General features: G+C 42.0%; 1 protein-coding gene across 1 annotated transcript in view; it reads left to right on the top strand.

Annotated features, from left to right (window-relative positions):
- LOC122776320 (spondin-1-like) overlaps window positions 1–20,625 on the top strand; it is a 96,740-nt gene that overhangs the window by 72,816 nt on the left and 3,299 nt on the right. Inside the window, exons 7-12 of the mRNA XM_044036788.1 lie at window positions 4,102–4,166; window positions 6,653–6,854; window positions 10,440–10,580; window positions 11,506–11,581; window positions 14,245–14,427; window positions 20,419–20,589. Of these exons, the coding sequence (XP_043892723.1) occupies window positions 4,102–4,166; window positions 6,653–6,854; window positions 10,440–10,580; window positions 11,506–11,581; window positions 14,245–14,427; window positions 20,419–20,589 (838 nt within the window). The remainder of the gene's footprint in view (window positions 1–4,101; window positions 4,167–6,652; window positions 6,855–10,439; window positions 10,581–11,505; window positions 11,582–14,244; window positions 14,428–20,418; window positions 20,590–20,625) is intronic.

Below are 20,625 nucleotides of genomic sequence, written 5' to 3'. Positions count from 1 at the left end.
TTCTCAACAGAGCTCCCCCTACAGTTTTGGAGTACATATTTTTACGACACCACCGTAAACATCCATCCGTCCGTTGTCACACCGCTGATGCTCCCTGCTCCCTCTGCCGCGATGAACATCTAGAATAAGGTTGAGACTCCAAGACTTTGTGAGACCTCCTGATTGTGTGGTTTTGAAAGGCTGGTTTTCCACTAACGGACAGTAGGGGGCAGTGGATACAGCAGTCCAACCTCCCCACTATATAACACTTACGGTTGCCTTTTTTCTTTGCTCGTTCTGAGCTCCTGCTCTGTGACTGAATGCAGTCACTCATGCTGCATCCATACTTCTTCATTTCAGTTTAAAAAACACATGAATTCTATGCCCTATTTTCCCGTCATCCACAATACGTCAGCGTTATAGAGGCATGACGAGGTTGAGTTCATAAACCTTCCGTTTTCCACGTTCACTATCCGAAGTTTTCCGATTGCCCACGACTCCCGTCTTCATCGCTGATTTGTCAAACTCTAGTCACATGACGCCCAACATGAGCAAAAGTGAGCAACTGCAGACGGGTCAGAGTTTGACTGGAAACACAGAAGCGTCCACTAGAAGATTCAGAAGTGAATTATTCGGCTCAGAATTACAGTTGTTCAGCTCTTTTACGGTATCCATGTGCCTTGGCCATCCCTGCTCTGCTGCTGTATACACACAAACACTCCCTACAGTTGGGTCTGATAGCTTTGCTGGATGGAGCCTGTTTTCAAATGAAGGAAATAATGTTTCAGTGAATGTTCATGAAGAAGAAGAAGAAACAAAGGCAGAACTATAACATCAACAAAAGAACAAAACACACACACTACAGCTTTAAATCCTAAGGTGTTTCCAAAAGATGAGTGCAAATCTACCTCCTTTTTTCATACGCAGCAAATGATCCGAGGCAATCTCTGGAAAAAATGTTGTGCGTCTTCAAGTCTCTTTCTTTGGTTTATTTACATACATAAGTCGCTTTGACAGTTTTGGAGTATATGGGCGTTTTCACACCTCATCGTCTGCTAGACTCGATTGGAGGTTTCGTCACTCAGCCGGTCCGAGTTTGCTTTCACATCTGTTGTTTTAACGCAGGGCAACTTCTGTTTCTGCCACGTAAACTAAAAATCAGTCTGCGCTCATTTCTCCCGGCTACACGCGTATGTTTAGGTTGTGTTGTACCCACAATGCCCTGCGTTGTAGTCTGCCTCCGTGAGCGAACTTACGTTTTTCGACCAGGACCAGCGTTCGCTTCTTTGGTGCGCATCAGAGTCCGACTCTCCGAGCAAACGAACTAGGGTTCGATTAAGAAGGAGCGGGTGTGAACGCAGCCTTAATCTATCTGGAGAAAAGACATGAATGCACTCTCTCGCAGTGCTGCCTTGTGATTGGTCAAAGCCTCCTGCGTGTGATGTAGCTGTAAACGGAAACGCAAATCAGAGTTCGGAGACGGTGCGGAAGTGTCCTTTATTTACATTACACTGACAGGTTATTATGAACTTATTGGTAAACAGCGTCGTAAAAGTGTCCTTTAAGCTGTGAGCTAATAACGTCGCCGCCGTCGTCGAGAGTGTTTTGTAATTCGTGTCACTCAGCCGATCAATCTGTGCGATTGGGCCGGTGTTTTATGTGGAAACGCTGGGGGAAATAAAACATGACATGACGGTGAAAACAGGCCCGTGTGAGGAGGAGGAGGAGGAGGAGGTGGTGATGATGATGATGGAGTGGAAGTGGACAGAAGACGAGAAGGACTCGACAACCTTTCCTTTACTTCCCTCCACTCGATTTTATGAATCACTTCCCTGCGCTCACTCTGCATGTTAATGACTGTTGTTTCTCTCCTTCTTTCTTTTTCTTACCTGTCCATCCTCTCCTCCCTCCCTCTCTCTCTCCTCCTCCGTCATTCCTCTCCAAAAACACCCGTGAAAGGGAACGAGCCTTTAAACATTGTTAAATTGCAGTTATTTGGTTCCATTTACGATAATTACTGTAAACAAACAAGACCGTTACAGCGAAGATTTGCATCTCAGAGTCGCGTCCAACGACCGCAGCCTGAATTACCTGCCTGTGGCCGAGGGCTGTTCTTTTCTCTGACTAAATGGAAGCAAAGCATTTAGAGTTTATTGGCGACGGGTCTACAGTGAATGGAGAGAAAATTACCACAAATGCGTTAATGCATTCACTATTTTCACTCAGAGAGTGCAGTAATCACTGTTTTCCTTGCGTCGCAGCTCTTAAGATTGTAAACATGTGAGTAAAAATGTGTTGTCATTGTACAATATGTGCTAATAACATAAGTTGAATAAACAACTCAGATTTAAATATAAAATAGAATAGAGCAGGGGGCCGTTAAATGACTAAAAAAGTCAACCTTTTTGATAAAAAGACGTTGAAATAATTATTTATTATATAAAATTTACAGATTAATGGAAACAAGCAGCCTAACTTCTCTGTGTTTAAAGGGTTTAAAATAATTCATTATAATTTGGCCAGATTATCTGTTTAAACCAACATTAAATCAGAAAACACCCACAATTTTCAAAAAAGGCCTGACCGGGACTAAAATCTGACCATTGATCCTCTTGTGTGGGACAGTTTTAAGTGAAATAAATCACTCTCACTTCCATAAAAGTGAGTCAGTCATTGTATTTGTTGTTTAGAAGTATTTAAATCGCTCAGAGTAGAGTGAAAAACTAAAGAAAGGTTGAACCAGGCACTGCTGTCACAGATCCACATGTGCGTGCGACGGCCTATAAAAACAAAGGTTCACTTGAACATCTGCAGAGCAAGTGTGTCGTGGCTCTGCAGACGGAGTTACATGAGCATTTCCTGAGCTCATTCACACTTCATTTATTGCGTGCGTCTCCGGGCAGATCGCATAAATATTGCATCTCAATAAAGCCACATTTTAAACGCAGCCGTCAGTGATCTCTGCAAAAAGATTTGGAGCTGCCAGATGTTCAGAACGCCTCAGCGTATCACAAATAATCTCAGATACCCTGATGTTTTTTTGTGGTCAGAGTTCGTGTCAGAACAGAAGCTAACGTGACGTCGTAATAATCCGCTGTTGTCTCACGTCTCATGAGAGTGAGACAGCATCTCGTTGAATGAAACTTTGTGTCACAGTTTTTTTACACCTGCACATAATATTTGGTAACGTTAATCTTAACCCTTACCCCTAATCTTAACCTAAACCAGGTCTTAATCCTGAAAAGACCCTTAAAGTTGTGAGGACCACACTTCACAAAAAGTTACAAGAACACAAACTTGTTTTTATATCTTAGTGAGGACATCATTGACATAATGCATCCCCTTACCTTAACCATCAACACTAACTGCCTTACTCTCACCCTTAACATAAACCTAAGTCTAAGTCTTAACCCTGGAAAAGCCCTTTAAAGTTATGAAAACAAGACAAAATGTCCACACAGAGATGGACCTAGAGTTTGACATGTTTTGGACCTCACAAAGATAGAAATACAAGTACAAACCACACACTTGTTTTCTCCACTCTAACCCCGGTGAAGACAGGCTTTCATGCCGACTCTGGAGCCTTCACTCATCCAGAAAGAAAGGATTTTCTTTTTTGGCACGTCCCAAAGTGGGCCTGTTATTCGTCCACACATGCGTGTGTGTGTGTGTGTGTGTGTGTGTGTCTTTAAAATGCTAATAAAGTCTCTCGTCAAAGCAGAGAGGACACACTGACTTTTCCAGTTCACCTCTAATCACCAGCTGCACCAAAGCTGAATCCATCTTCTTCATAAGCCATGAAGTGACCGTGATGGTGGTGAGCAGAGAGCTGCTGCTGTGTGAAGCCCAGGATGATGTCCCTCATCACAATGACAGACAGATGTTATAAAGCAGTGCAGAGGACATTTTTGTCCTGATAAGAGACACATTTGTCCAAGTCCTTAAGCCTTTTGGAAAGTGGAAACGACTTTTCTGTCCTTGGATGAAAGTACTCACTGTCACTCATGTCACTGCTGGTCTTTTCTCTGCCAGTGTTTTCTTTTTTATTGTCATCAGTTTAATGATAAATGACTCTTATGTCTCTCTCTCTGTGTGTCTCTCTCTCTGTCTCTCTCTCCTCAGGGAGATGAAGTCCTGACTGTCATTAAAACCAAGGCTCAGTGGCCGGCGTGGCAGCCGCTCAACATGTGAGTATAATGTCACTTTCACTGAAGAGAAAAGGCACTTTGACTCAAAGTTTTTGGTTTTTTTTACCACTTCTTTGTTTCAATGTCTTTGATCCGTCGCCAACCGCTTATCTAGGATCAGGTTTGCGGGGGTAGCAGGTCTAGCAGAGAGCCCCAGATTCCCTTTCCCGAGCCAAATTGTCCTACTCTGACTGTGGGATCCCCAGGTGTTCCCAGGCCAGCGAGGATATATAATCTCTCCACCGAGTCCTTGGTCTGCTTGTAGGTTCCCTCCTAGTTGGATGTGGACAGGAACTCCTCCCTACAAAGGCGAAGCGGTGGCATCCTTACCAGGTCCTTGAACAACCTCAACTAGCTTCTTTACATGCAAAGAAGCAGCCGCTCTTCCCTGAGTCTTTCCAGTCTTTCCATGACTGAGCTTCTCATCTTCTATCTCTAATGGCGTGTCATGGAACAGTTTAGTTGCGGGCTGTGCCCGGTCCATGAGATACAGAGTGTGGCGTCGTACCAGTGCGCCAACAACAAACAACGACATCGAATGCAACACAGACGAGCGGTTTGGTTTTTTCTGTTCCTTTTGTGGCTGTTTGTCTCAACAAGACGATATGAGAATAGACTGCAATCAGCTGACTGTCGTGGGTCAGGGAAGAATGTATGTTGTTGTATCACAAGATACAATAAAGGCAACTGATGAAGTTGCTTGATCCTCTCGGTGTGTGTGACGGCTGGCTGCTGTCATGGAGCCGTTAGTCGCTTTGTTGTGGTACGGGTTTTTTTTACGCCTGGCTTTTTTTTTTTGCCTGACGTTTTTTTTTTTTTCTTGTTTGGATTTTTTTTTTTTTCCTGACTTTTTTCTTGTGCCAGATTTTTTTTTGCCTGACTTTTTTTTTTCTTGTGCCAGATTTTTTTTTTTTTTTGCCTGACTTTTTATTTTCTTGTGCCAGATTTTTTTTTTTTTTTGCCTGACTTTTTAGATTTTTTTTTTTTGCCTGACTTTTTATTTTCTTGTGCCAGATTTTTTTTTTTTTTTGCCTGACTTTTTATTTTCTTGTGCCAGATTTTTTTTTTTTTTTTTGCCTGACTTTTTATTTTCTTGTGCCAGATTTTTTTTTTTTTGCCTGACTTTTTATTTTCTTGTGCCAGATTTTTTTTTTTTTGCCTGACTTTTTTATTTTCTTGTGCCAGATTTTTTTTTTTTTTTTTGCCTGACTTTTTATTTTCTTGTGCCAGATTTATTTTATTTTTTTGCCTGACTTTTTTTTTCTTGTGCCAGATTTTTTTTTTGGGCTGGCCCTAATACTCCTTCGTATTCACTAAGTCTGTTGTCCTGTACTTTAATACATTGAAGAGGCCGTTGCTATTTGTTGTTGTCATTGTGGCCGAGCTGAAAGCAAGAGTGCTTTTCTCCACTCATGAATAGTTAATCCTGTACTTGTCATCTTTTCATTTTATTTAAATTTTTTTGAAGCCATGGTTATTCCTGCTTATTTTATCCAGGAAGAATAACATAATAACGTTGTTGTCGTGAAGTAAACTGTAGACAAACAACTGTAGATAAAACTCTCGTCAAGAGATTTTTACATCCTATAGAAAAGGAAAGAAGTAGAGTCATCTGATTACCAAAGTAACTTATAATTACATGTTTAATAATATATTAAACATGTATTAATATATTATTTAGAATGCTTTGTCCTTAAAGCCAGAGTGACTTGTGTAAAAAGTCACACATTTATATTTCAAGAGCAGTTAGAAATATATCACAATTCTTGCCCTCAGCATGAAGACGCACACACACACGCACACACACACACACACACACACACACACACACACACACACACACACTAATGCATTGTATCCTCTACCAAACATCTGTGTAATTGCCCCTCCTAGCGTCGCCTGTCATTGTCAATATATTGTGCCACTATTATTTTTTTTACTAATGAGAATATTCACACATACATGTACATGAACACATACACACATACACACATACACACACACACGGTGGGGGGGACCCACAGAGAATATAAAAAATTACCATTTTATTAATACATCGGCTCTTTTCTTCACATTTTTGCATGCATCGTAGATTTTCTTTTCGAAAAGAAGGTTTTATTTATATATACATACAGTATATATAAATGTATACATATATATATTTATATTTCCACTGTATGACATTATAATTAAGAGACCGTGACGAGTTTCTCACAAGAAAGCTGCCCGTGGAACTTCTACTGCTAATTATACTGAGTAGGTTTACAACATGCAAAGAAAATATCTCATTATGAGTTACTTCCTGCCTTTGCGGCGCCTCAATTATCTGACAATTAGCAGAGAATGTCACTCAGGTCAGAGGTCGTGACATCAGAACTGGCCATTTGTCAAGTAATTATCATTAAAAAATAGTATGTTCGACGATACCTGAGGCTGAATATTTATGACGCGTCCTCATCTTTTGCTCTTTTGTCTGCATTCACCAGGCGAGCAGCTCCGTCAGCAGAGTTTTCTGTGGACCGGACCCGTCACCTCATGTCCTTCCTCACCATGCTGGGGCCCAGTCCGGACTGGAACGTGGGGCTGTCGGGAGAAGACCTGTGCACCAAGGAGTGTGGCTGGGTGCAGCGGCTGGTGACCGACCTCATCCCCTGGGACGCCGGCACCGACAACGGCGTCACGTACGAGGTAACGATTCTGATGAAGATGTCGGAGTTGGATAGGTTTGTGGTTTTACAGGCAGAGTTTGAGGAAGGGTTGGTTGAAACGGAGACAAGATGAAGAACATCATACGTGGGCAACATATGACCAATGATCTGGCCTCTGAACTGGTTTTATCCTGCAGAAATCAATAAAGCCTCCATCCCCTCCTACCGCTTATCTTAGGTTGGGTCATGGGGGTAACAGCTTGAGCAGAAAAGCCCAGACTTCCATGTCCCCGGCCATTTCGTCCAGCTCCACCGGGGGAATCACAAGGCTTTCCCAAGCCCGCCAAGAGATGTAGTCTCTCCAGTGAGTCCCCAGGGGCCTCAACTCCAGTGGGATGTGCCCGGAACATCTCACCAGAGAGGCGTCCAGGAGGCCTCCTGACCAGGCGTCCGAGCCACCCAATCTGGCTCTTCTGGATGCAGAGGAGCAGTGGCTCTACTCTGATCCTTCTCCTTATTCTGTACATCTTAGATGAACACTGAAGACATCCAAATTGTGAAGGAACACACATGGAATTGTGTAGTAAACAAAAAAAACAGAATATGTTTTATATTTAAGATTCTTCAGACCTTTTTCCAGAAGTCTTGAAGGAGTTCCCACAGGTTCCCATTGTGTTTGAGACCAGGAGTTATATCGCACAGGTGTACATCTATACAGTGTTCTAATCCATATTATGACAAGAAGCACTTAACTAAGTAAAGACAAACGACGCTCCATCATTCCTTTAAGACATGAAGGTTCAGTCTATCTGGAAAATGTACTTATTGTGTGCTTCTAAACCTCTTATTCTGGAAAGTTTCCCCTTTTAAAATCCAGTGTTTTATTGAAGTTTACATCTTCTCATGTGGTCATTACGTGTAAATGACTGCCACCTACAGATGGAGAAGTGGCATTACACGTCTTCCAGGCACCCGTGTACTGTATCCCACAGTTTATTGTTCATAAAGTTCCATTTTACTTGCAGAAAATGCTGTAGCATCTCATTTTCTTCCAACATGTGTAGGAAATCTTTTTGGTTTGTTCTCACATGATATTTATTTTCAAAGACTCATTTGGAGGAAGAGAAGAGTTTGACTCGACTTTAAAGAGAATGGTTGATTTTGTTGCGAGGGTATTTTAGACGAGGACGCAGACGTCCTACTTTCTGACTGCTACACACACACACACACACACACACTGAATAAAAAGTTAGTTTAGGATGAAAAGAGAACAACATTGATTTAACCTGAAAGAACAAAGACAATGATCCATTTTTGTCATGCTCGCCCTGTATCACACACACACACACACACACACACCTGTAAACAAAGCCATGGCTCTCATATTAAAGAGTTCAGTTTGAACAGATTTAAATATTGCACAATGAGATCAAACAGGAACGCCCAGGTGGCTGATGGGAAAAACAGCCACTGTTGGCACCTCTCTCTCTCATCCTGTCATTGGCTTTCAGAATTTCATTAAAATTGATGGCAATTTTTGAGCAAATTTTTCAAAGGTACACACATTGGGTGTTTGTTCCCAGAGATGAGCAGTAGGTGGCGCCAAAGTCTGGGACTCCACAGACGGATAAGCGCATGGTGTTGTTGTTAATAAACAGCTGTTATTGTCGGAATATTTGCTTCTTGCACTAACGCTGCGTTCCATTTTATGTCGGAACTCAGAACTGGGGAATTAGGTCACACTTGAGTTCATTGTGTTCCAGTTGAGAAAAAAACGCAGAAATTCTGAGTTCCGACGTAAAACGGAACGCACCATAACTCGGGGAATATTGCAGTTTTGTTATCAGTTTATTTTTGCTAATTTTCAATTGCAGTAGTTGTTTTTCAGTTCTTTTATTTACTTGATCATTGTACATGTTTGTATTTATTGATACAACGTAAACACCAAGTGTGTAAGGCTTATCCTTATAACCAATATTAACGCCATTGATTCATCCGTCAATTGTTTTCATAAGCAATCAATTGGTTGTTTGTTCCATGAAATGTCAGAAAATGTTAAGAGGGGTTGATCTGTGTTTCCTAAACCTCGTTATCATGATGCACGCAAACGAAAATGATTCAGTTTGAATGATTTCTTTGTCATATGGAGCAAAGAAACAATCTGAAAACGTACTCATGTCTTAAGATATCAGATCTTGTGGTTCTGGCCGGTATCAGACCAATACTGATATTGTATCTTCTCATCCCTGATGGAAAACTACCTTATTAGGTCATAAAGGAGTATAAAACCAATGTAGCTGTTCTACTCTAACGTCTTTAATAATTCTGCTTTTAATTACTGCTGCTCTGTAGTTCTCTCCCTCCAGAGAAATTTCGTTTGTTCCCATTTTAGAAGCCCCTTTTTTCACAGACATGCACAGACTATGTGCTGCTTTTGGATTTGTATTCTGAGTCACACAAAGTTATTCCCATGCCCGCAGTATTGGCTGTTTAGCTTTGATTTTTCTCACCATTCCTTGGTGGACGCACTCCGACTCTCATGCCCTGCAGCGTATTGGATTGTTAGTATACTAGAGCAGATGTTCTCCTCCGGGACATTCCAGCAATTCACGTTTCGCGGTAGTGCGTGATTTTGCACAATGTTAATGTGGGACGGTGGGAATAGTTCCCCTTCACGACGCGACCTGAGCTTCACCTGTAGCATCTCGTCTCTCGCTTGTCAGAGCTAATTCACCTTTAGACTCACATTGAGAACTTAGAGAGAAAACTACCCGGGGAGATGACTGTGAAAGCTGAAAAAAGGCCCTTGTGATGCTAAAAAAAAAAAAGGAAAATGATATAATGTTGGTAGCAGCAGTGGTGCCTTCTGCTGGGGGTTAAATCCATGTCTGCCTCATGACCCATTGTGCTCAGAAAATGTATTTATTTCCACAAAACATTACCAGCCAGGGGCTCAGAGTTTTTCAGCCGCATCAGCTGTTTTACATGTAAGATACTTAAATCTGCATTAACTGACTTGGCCACCTGAGGGCAAAGAAAGCAGCAACTACACAGCTCAACATTATTATCTCACAATTTAAAACTGTGATAGCAAACATTAGAGCGTGCATACAAGAATGGGGACCAGACTGGTGTTGCCATATTGTCTTGGTGGTGGTAATTTCCCTCCAATCTGCTCGGTGTTGATCGTTGAATGGAGCTACTTTAGCGTGTTTCCCACCAATGAGTCAGGATGTTTCAATCTCATTTTAAGAACATCAAACATATGGAAACCTCAATTATTGTAAAAATGAACATTTACATAAAGAAGAGAGCATTTAATGACCACTACTGTAGCTACCTTATCATCTAGGTTTTCCAATCAGTCGATAATCCATAATTTTCACAATAAATGTAAGATAATTGAAGACAGATCACTTAGTTTAAACTCACTTATTGACAGAAAGCAACAAACGTGTGAAACACGGGTATATTTCAGAAACATTCGACAAAACTTTCAAAGCAATTGTAGGTATTGTGTCTTTAAGTGTGCGTATGTACTCTGTTGTACTGTGTTTGAGTTGAAGTAGTGTGTTCCAACTTCAAGATATTCTGTACTCATTGATTTTTTTTTCCTTTTCCTCAGTCACCAAATAAACCCACCATCCCCCAGGAGAAGATCCGACCCCTCACCAGTCTGGATCACCCCCAGAGTCCGTTCTATGACCCGGAGGGCGGAGCTATCACTCCTGTGGCGAAGCTGGTGGTGGAGCGCATTGCCAGAAAGGTAAACTGTCGCATATAAGAATGCAAAAATGTACAGTATATTAAAATATGTGAATACTAGTTAAAGAGTGTAGGTGTAAGTTTTACGTACAAATGCTTCGCCCTACGGTAAATGGTAGCTATTCTAACTCGTACTTTTATCACTGTTCATGTATGACATTCACATGTTCATGTATGAAATTCACATGTTCATGTATGTAACATCTGCTGAATTTTGGATTCATTATTGTCCAACAAAAAAAATACCCGCAAAGGGGACAATGTCTTCTCCAAGAGCTTAGATTTTGGCTAGCTCCTTTAGAACAGGCTAGCACCTGTGTTTTGTTGGAATAATTTGCATAATATGATTTGATTTGGGTATGCTAGCACTTCCGCTTTGGAAAATAACCAAATCTGACCATCTGCAGTGCAGTAGGAGCACAGCAAAGGACCCATAATGCACTTTGGCAACACGTAACGCCGCCCCCTTCAACGTGAAGGACAAGGGAAACAAGTTTTAGCCTCTTTCACACAAATAAAAATAAGAAATAGCCTAAAATTAGCCAGTATACCCGGGATTCGTTTTTGCATTTGTAAATATTAAGCTCTGTCCCATGTTGTAAAAAGTATTGTCCACAACAAACATTGCTAAATGCTATGCTAACGTGCTAGCATGTTCACAGAGACTTGTTTATTGCAGAATCATTTGACCTGGGAGTAAATGTTTATCAAACACATTCTCACTTGTCTAAACCAGGACGGTAGTCAACAAAATGTGGGATTAGCATTGGATTTTTCTCTTTTATTCCAAGGTTCTTGTCCAATTTCACACATTTCTAAGGTTAAAAAAGAAACTTTTTGAAAGCTGAAATGTGTTTTCATAGCTGTGTGTGCTAATGTGTTCTATAAATGTTAGCGTTTGACCCCACTTCTCCTCGTGTGCACAGGGCGAACAATGTAACGTGGTTCCAGACACCATCGACGACATTGTCGCTGATATTGGACAGGAGGAGAAGGAGAGAGGTACAGTTCTTCTTAATTACAGACCTTCATGGAGAGAGTTCAACAAAGACACAACGCTAGACTGACAGAGAGCCTGATGCAGTGTTTTTAATCATTCAGTCCCTGTCATTACCTGATATTACATTCTTCTGTGTTCTTTGAACTCGGGGCAGTTCTTGGGTTCACCGGTGTTTGCTAAACAATGGCTTCAGCCTCGGAGGCATGTGTCTCAAAGACTGAGCAAACAGTGTGTGCTGTGATGTTCAAGGACACGCGCTCACTCTTGCTTGTTTGAGACACAGCTCGTTTAAAATGAGACTCGGACAGAAAAGGTCAAGGCTGTTGGAGAACACATCTGCATGGCGGACCTTGTCAGGATCCCGCTGTGAGACAGAGGGTGCCTCACGGCTGCGTCTGGACCACATTCTATCCTTATCAAACATACTCGATATTCTGTGATGCATCACAGATCCTGTCTCTCTGGAGTGTAGTGGTCTCATGATATGATGCAAAGCCTACGTGCTTTTTCAGGCAGGATTTGGCATGCGTGTTTGTGATGTCTAGAACATTCAAAATACTATGGACTGGCGATCTGTCCAGGTGACCCCGCCTTTTGCCCTATGTCAGCTGAGATTGGAGGATGGATACTGAGAAATCGAGCTTTGCGTCCATATTCTTGTCATGACGGTAGAACCTCAGGACCCAATCACAGACAAAGATTCACTGGCGTGTCTCACGTTTGTGACGTGAGATTCTCAGTGTCGTAATTGCTAAACGGTTGAATAACTGCCAGTGAAAGTTATCTTGGAAACAGAAGCAGTCACTCATTGAACATTTTTTGACAATTCTACAGCCATGAAATGTATAAAATAAATCCAGGCAGGCCTGATTATCATAACAGTCAGTTGCAAAGGTGTTCCCTCTCTCCCTCTGTCTGTCAGTGCCACTGCTGCCCTCTGCTGGTGTTTCCATCCATCAGCATCCATCTGCAGGCTTCAACTGGGGATTTGAGATGTTTGCCCATCACTCGCCAACATGTCTATGTAAACACATGTGTGAGGAGTGATGATTGGGAGCTTAGACGCCGGAGAACGTTATGTTTTTAATGGTTATTGGGATAAAAAAAACATAGTTTACTGCAGAATCCACTGGCAGCTTAATCCAAACAAGGCTTATACGTATCTTAATGAATGCGAGAGAACTTAAGAAGTTAATGGTTACAGCAACATACAAACTATATTGATTGAGTCAAACCTTTCAAAAATGCTTTAGAAAAATGGGGCTTTGCATCTGATTTAATAAAATGTAATCTGATTAAAAAAAAAAAAATCTAGATACAACTATGCAAATAAAAAAAAATATTTTTTTTCTGGTAATCTGGATAAGTAACACCATATAGACCTGGTTTTAAAGTGATCCGATCATGGGCAGATCGGACTAAGAACAAATCTGAATGCTACCAATCCATCGTTAAAGCCTCCTTAGATCCAAACCACATTTGAGCTATAACTGTCATACAAGTGACTCATTTGGTTGAGGTCTACTAATAACAGGGTTGCGGGTCCTAGACCCTGTTAAGGATCTGATTTAATGTGGTCACAGAAGAAGCATCCAGGATGCATTTGAATGCCATCAGGTGTCGCGTTCTTCAGCAGACGGCTCTGGCTTCTTCACTTTTGACTAACTCGTGGTTGAACAATGCAGATTGACTTAACCACTCTCTAGACCGAGTATCAGCCTCGGGGGTTAAATACCTGGTTCTTCGTACTACTTAGTCAGAACTGAAGAAGCCTCTTGGATGAGAGGGTGAACCGTTTTCAACTCAACTCGAGCACGTCCAAGTACAGAGGAAGATAATGACCTGGACGACTGAGAAAACCTTCACCGTCACACAATGTGCTTCTTCTCTGGCCTCTCACTGCAGCTAAAGAGACGACCGGTGCATGACGGTGTATGTGTCGCACATGTGGGACTCTGGGCCTCTCTTTACAGGCGGCAGTCCTGGCTCGGCTCGCAGGATTTTCACCCACACAGCAGAATTCTTAACAAGGATCTCATGCCGCTTAATAAATGTCCTCCTCAACCAGTCATGAACCATTTGTTTCTTTCCCTCTCTCCCCCCTCTCTCTCTCTCCTCTCTCCCTCTGTGAGATGACACACGCGGGCATGGGTATCCGCTGAAGCCGGTCCCTGTGGTCCACGCTCAACTTCACTTACACGTCAGCCCGACTCTCCTTTCACGTCCCGCTCCGCTCTCCTCCTCTGTCATTACACTTTATCCCAGAGAATTGGACCCGCTCAGGTTCCTCCCTGAGGCCTGATGGTGTACGCTTTCTCTCTTCTCCTCTCATTTTCTCTGCCTCTGAAGCCCCCAGAGAGCATTTTTAATTGAAGCGGGTAGCCCTGCTACTTCTTCTACTTGTGCTGCCACTGATAATTGGACAAGACGTTCACACATCACACTCCTCTCGCTCTTTTTACTGCCTCTCCCTCCACAGATGTCACTGTGTGGCCTCTTGGGTTTCTACTACCTGTGGCAATCAACTTTGGATGTGATGTTGAATAATCAGCGTTAGCTTAGTCGCGCCGTCCCTCCACCCCTCCACCTGACAAAATGAGTCCACCCGTGTTTGAGGAAAGACAGTTTCAGACGGTTTGTCCCTCTTGTCTTCCGTCTCCTAAAGACGACACTCCGGAGACGTGCATCTACTCGGCCTGGTCCCCGTGGTCGGCGTGCAGCAGCGCCACCTGTGAGAAAGGACGGAGGATGAGGCAGAGGATGCTGAAGGCGCAGCTGGACCTCAGCGTGCCGTGTCCACACACTCAGGATTTCCAGCCCTGCATGGGCCCGGGATGCAGCATGGAAGGTAAACACACACAAATACGCACATATTCATGTCCACATGGCTCCTGCAGGTCATCACACTGATGTAAAGTATATAGTTGAATTTGATTTGGTGGGTCGGCACATCTCCACAGGTGATCCACATGTGGAGGATAGAGCGGTAGAACATGGATGGATGGATTGATGTGGTGGATTTGGTAGTGGATAAGTATTTAGACATGATAATATTTGGGAGGGGCCACACGGTGGTGTAGTGGTTAGCACTCCTGCCTTGCAGCGAGAAGACCCGGGTTCAAGCGCTGGTTGGGACAAGGGCCTTTCTGCACGGAGTTTGCATGTTCTCCCCGTGTGTGCATGGGTTCTCTCCGGGTTCTCCGGCTTCCTCCCACAGTCCAAAAACATGCAATGTGGGGATTAGGTGAATTGGACACTCTAAATTGACCGTAGGAGTGAGTGTGTTTGTCTCTAGCTATGTGTGTGTGGCCCTGCGATGGACTGGCGAACTGTCCAGGGTGTACCCCGCCTATCGCCCGATGTAGCTGAGATTGGCACAGCACCCCCCGCGACCCTCTGGTGGAGGATAAAGCGGTAGATGATGACTGACTGAATATTTGGGTGAAATATACCTTTAAAACGTCTTTTTAAATTCTATTTACCCTTAAAAAACTTAGTATTTAGAAAAAAAAAGTTGACAAAAGTAGTATTTTTGTGCAATTAACTGTTAAGAAAATCTGTGAAACACACACACATGTTTGTGCTTCATTCAAAGTGAGGACCCTCATAGACCCTCGTGCATTTTCCCCTTAGCCGCTTACCTTAACCTTAACTATCCAATAACCCCCCAAAAGTCCTAGCCTAATAGTCCTCACTTTCCCAAATGGTCCTCACTCCATATGGTTTATACAAGTTCTGGTCCTCACAAAGCCACAAATACAAGAAAACACACACACAGGTTTGTAATCTCTGCAGCTGCCTGAAAAACAAAAGTCCAGACAGTGAAAGTATGTCCCTCCTGTTATCAGTGGAGAACATTGCCAGCGATTGTTCTCGTGTAGTTCCATGGAAGCTCCTCGAGGATCGCAGCCAAAGTCCTTCTCCAGCTCCTTCATCACACGGAGTCTATAAGTGTTCTTTAATTCACTGTAAATGTGGGGCCAAGAACAGAAGAAGCTTATCTCACTAAAGAGTGTGAAACACACACTGGAGCAGACCATTCAAGTTGTTTTTCTGCTGAATGGTGGCGCTCTACACGGACACAACAGTGACCGTAAACCAAACAAAGTATCAGGCACAGGTGCCGCCATTTTGTGCCGCAGACGTTACTTTTTTATAATGATTGGAGCCAATTATTGGGTTCCTTTAATGGTACCGACTGAATTATGTACACAAAGATGATATATTAGATCATGTGAGTGTTTTAAAACTGTACATTTACAGATGTCATCTGCAACCAGGTCAAACACACAGGTGTCCACTCAAATCATCTATTTTCTTCTAACTGGGAACAAAGTTTACTAAATTGAATCATATCAGATTGAAGAAGAGTTGGAATTACTGTAGTGACTGAGACGATGAACTCTTCAGGAAAATGTTTCCTGATCTTATAAATCAATTAGAAGCTACTTTTTCCATAGACTTCCATTCAAACGGAGTACTTTTTGCAACCAGTTATGTCACCCCCTGGTGGCTATTCCGTATATTCTTACTCCCTGTTAGAAAATGGAAGATTCTGCCCATTTGTGGCATTTTTAATTATATTTATTTATATTTTTAATGCATGCATGGACGTGAGAAGTGAGAAGCTCATTGCCTGGACTCTAGAATTTAACTATTTCGCCCCCTGGTGGTCAATCTGTGACTAAATTTTCAGTGACCGATGGATGAGTCTCTTAAATGCAATGTTGAGGGTTCGATTCCTGCCTCCGTTAGTCTCCACTCGTGCAATGAGATGATCGTTACACCAAGGCAGAAATCGTCGCCATACAGATAAGAGATGCTCCATCCACGTTAGATACATAGACTTTATGACCTTTGTTCTCTATGTTGTGAATAAATAGAGAATAAATCGTGGCAGGAAGGGTTGATTATCGCAGAATCGCTGTATCGAGATATTACTGGCGTCGTGGACCCTGTGATTCCCACCCTGAGTCTACATGCTGATGAGTGAATGGGTTAATGGTTAAAAACTGTAAAGTGTAAAGCAGCGTTGCATCTAAATATAAAGGTGCATCTAAAATGAAGAGACTTACGTGAACTCCAGGAGAAACTAATAAAGTTGTGTCAACACCAGCGTTTTTATCTGATAGAAAAGAAAAGGAATGTCCTTCCAGTGTCTGTTTATCTCTCACGTTGATATTTTAACATCACATTTTGCTGCAGGCAGCTTTTTACTGGTGAACCCAACGATGTGTGTGTGTGTGTGTGTGTGTGTGTGTGTGTAGATTAGAGGCATTATCCCCCAGATTCTGCCAACCTCATCACACACAGTTGTGCAAATTGCCTCATTAACGTTATCAGACTCGGCTGTGGCGTTGAGATTAAATCTGGAATATTGCAAAGTGAGCACTTTTGCTCTCACTCCGACACCGAATCCTCCAGCTCAACTGGTTGAACTTCCCTCCTCTCGAACATTAGAGGCTGTTTTTTAATAGAGAAACATTATTCTAAAGATATCACAGGCTTAATCTGGCATTGATTTCATGAAGGTGAGGCTTTTACTTAAATGGCTAAAATCACTTTTATGTCTACGCTACGTTAAACAGCAATCGATACGGCAACCAAGGCTGTCTCTTGTGGCCCATTTTAACTGGAAATGTCTCCATCATTCAACAAAACTTTAACTTTAACCTTTAACAGTTGACGAGGGTCAGGAGAAAACGACAAAATCACTTTAAAGGGATGGATTAAAAGTCACTGACGATCAAACCCTTTTTCTTCAAGTGAATGTTACCTTTAAATATGAAAATTACTTTAAAAGTTTAATTCCTCATGTCCTCACCCTCTTAGAGTTTTATAATCTGGTGCGTTCGCTTCCCATTAACAAAGATTTAGGGTGGGGGGAGTTTAGTGAGCCCCTTGAATAATAAGCGGATTAACTAAGACTCAGTGAGCGTGGGTGGTTCCCTGTGACTTAAACTGATGTTTGCTGATGCTCATTTGCATCTTGCAGCGTGGTGGCGTCGCTTTATGCACTAATTTAATGGTTCATCCGTTTACAGGAGAGATGGGGGGGTGATTGTTATGAAGGATTATAGCACGTGTTCAGAGAAACAGGTGAAACGGGAACAACTGCGCAGGGATGACGGCTGAAGAAGAAGAAGCTTTGTGTTGTGGTTTACGTGAGCAGAACGTGTCACAGAATGCAGTAAATCCATGGTTTTTGCCATGATGGAGGAAAAGGTGCCGTAGCATAAAAGATTATTATAGGATTAGCTGCGTAGACTTTAGGGACGTTTGAAACCAGGATTATCTACTCTGAGGTCCGCACTCAAAACCTCTGGTCAGCACACATGACCAGTATCAATAACAATAATCAGTTTGGATTAATAATCTGTCCACACCTGTCGTACATGTACATAAAGTGCTTCATTATCTGTCAACATAAATAACACAATAAACACATTTTACACATTTTTGTATGTGTATACATATATATATATATATATATATATATATATATATATATATATACATATTCATATAAATGTTTTTTTTTTTTTGTGTCAATTAAAATGAGCCATGTGAACTTTGAATTGTGACACTGTATTTCCAAATTTCACAAACTCAATCTGATTTTTAAAATAATTCAGTAGTTTTTGCTCAGGTTTTTTTTTTTTTATGGAAGAATATTAGGACCACATGCAAGAAAAATAAATAAAACAGCATGAATACTAATGAATACTGACTTTTATCAGAATTCTGAGAGGAAAGTCTGAATTGTGAGATTAAAGAAAAAGTCAGAATTGTGAGATTAAAGTCAGAATTGTGAGATTAAAGTCAGAATTCTGAGAATACTTTTCTTACCGCCTCTGTTTATATGTTTTAACATAGTAATGGGAAAGAAAGCAGCCTAAATGTTCTGTTTTCTAAGGCAGGGGTGTCAAACATATGGCCCACAGGTCAGAACTGGTCCGCCATAGGGTCCAATCCCGCCCATGGGAGGATCACTTCACACAATCAAATCATACTGCTAAATCCTCTATTTTTCACACACACACACACACATTTAAATGGTAAATGTTGTTGTTGTTCATCATATGTTTCGTAAAAAGAGTTAGTGTTTCCAATCTTGCTGGTTTCTGTCCGAGTTTAAGGCTATTTTTTTACCGTAAAAAGCTCACAACCCCAGACTTTGTTTGTGCTTTTGTCTAAATCTCCTTTCTCGTTCCCGAGGACGTCAACCAGTCGTTAGAGAAGAGGAAGCTTCTCACACACACACACACACTGTTCACTGCTGCTGTTATTGATTAGCACACAGCTACACACGTAGCGTTCCACTGCTAAGCACCTCTCCTTTGTTTCCATTTACCGCTCCGTTAGCGCGCTGCGGGAGATTGATAATTACGTAGTTCACACCGGGGCCGGATGTGGAGCCGAGGCCAGCGGTGATTAATATTCCCGGGGAAAGACATTTGGTTCTCTGGGGGACGCTCGTCCACAGCCAGAGTTACCTGGGTATCTTTTATTAATGACTCACTTAGTTCTGCTTTATTTGGCCACGGTCGGTGAACAGCGCTTCGAGAAAACGCTCTGTTCCCACTTCTTTTTAAAGATGACTTCAATATTTCTTTCAATCCTTTCCTTTTTTTCTTTTTCTACAGTTTGTTCTCATTTGGTTTGGTTCTTCTTCACAGACTCTGCTAATCAAAGAGGAAGTGGAAGTTTAAAATGATAGTTCAGACTGACTCTGGTGGTATTTTAGCATTGTTAGCTCTCGCTGAGCTTGAGTCACAGTATGACACATTTACAAAGTGTCTTTCAACACTTTGTAAATCTTCAGTTTTCCTCAGTGTTTACATTCTAGTTCGAGTTGTTTCTTTGCAGAGGTGGAAGAGTAACTGAAATATTCTACTCAAGTAAAAGTTCCACACTTTTTTTTTTGATCAAATTTACCAGTAAAAGTACTGTTCCAAACATGTAGGAAAGGACACAAATCACACATCACATGAATTTAATTAAAGACACTTTACAAATTAAAGTGCTGACAAAATAAAATATGTAAACTCATGTATCAATCAAAATGGGTCAAAGGTCACAAATGCTTTAACTTTCTCACTCACTTAGGGACCTTAATTAATTCACCTGTCATCATTCATTCACCTGTCCTCATCATTCACCTGTCCTCATCCTGTCCTCATCACTCACCTGTCCTCGTCATTCACCTGTCCTCATTATTCACCTGCCTCATTATTCACCTGTCATCATCATTCACCTGTCCTCATCATTCACCTGTCATCATTCACCCGTCCTCATCATTCACCTGTCCTCATTATCACCCTCCTCATTATTCACCTGTCCCTCATCATTCACCTGTCCTCATCTATCACCTGTCCTCATTATTCACCTGTCCTCATCATTCACCTGTCCTCATCTATCACCTGTCCTCATCTATCACCTGTCCTCATTATTCACCTGTCCTCATCATTCACCTGTCCTCATCATCACCTGTCTCATCATTCACCTGTCCACGCCATTTACCCGCCCTCCTCATCTTCATTCACCCGTGTCGTCCTCACACTCCCTGTCCTCATCATTCACCTGTCCTCATCATTCAACTGTCCTCATCATTCAACTGTCCTCATCATTTACCTGTCGTCATCATTCACCTGTCCTCATCATTCAACTGTCCTCATCATTCACTGCCAAAGCTTCTGGTGCGTGAATTGTTATTATTATTTTAATTTTAATTTTTTTTTTTTTTTAGTGACTGAATGAAAATATGATCTTATTCTTAAGATACTTTTACTCGAGAAGAATATTTCAGTAACTCGTTTTCTCTTTTCCTGGTGAACAGAACCTTCCACGTGTATGATGTCAGAGTGGATCAGCTGGTCGGCGTGCAGCGTGTCCTGTGGGATGGGCATGAGGTCCAGGGAGCGATACGTCAAACAGTATCCAGAGGACGGATCACTCTGCCAGCTGCAGACCGAGGAGACGGAGAAGTGTGTCGTCAACGATGAATGCTGTGAGTTCCAGTTTCTGCTCCAAACGTGCGTTTCTG

The sequence above is a fragment of the Solea senegalensis genome, linkage group LG10 (assembly GCF_019176455.1).
Source record: "Solea senegalensis isolate Sse05_10M linkage group LG10, IFAPA_SoseM_1, whole genome shotgun sequence".
Classification (NCBI taxonomy): Eukaryota; Metazoa; Chordata; class Actinopteri; order Pleuronectiformes; family Soleidae; genus Solea; species Solea senegalensis.
The sequence above is the reverse complement of the archived record's forward strand: the minus strand, read 5'-3'. Positions and strand labels throughout refer to the sequence as shown.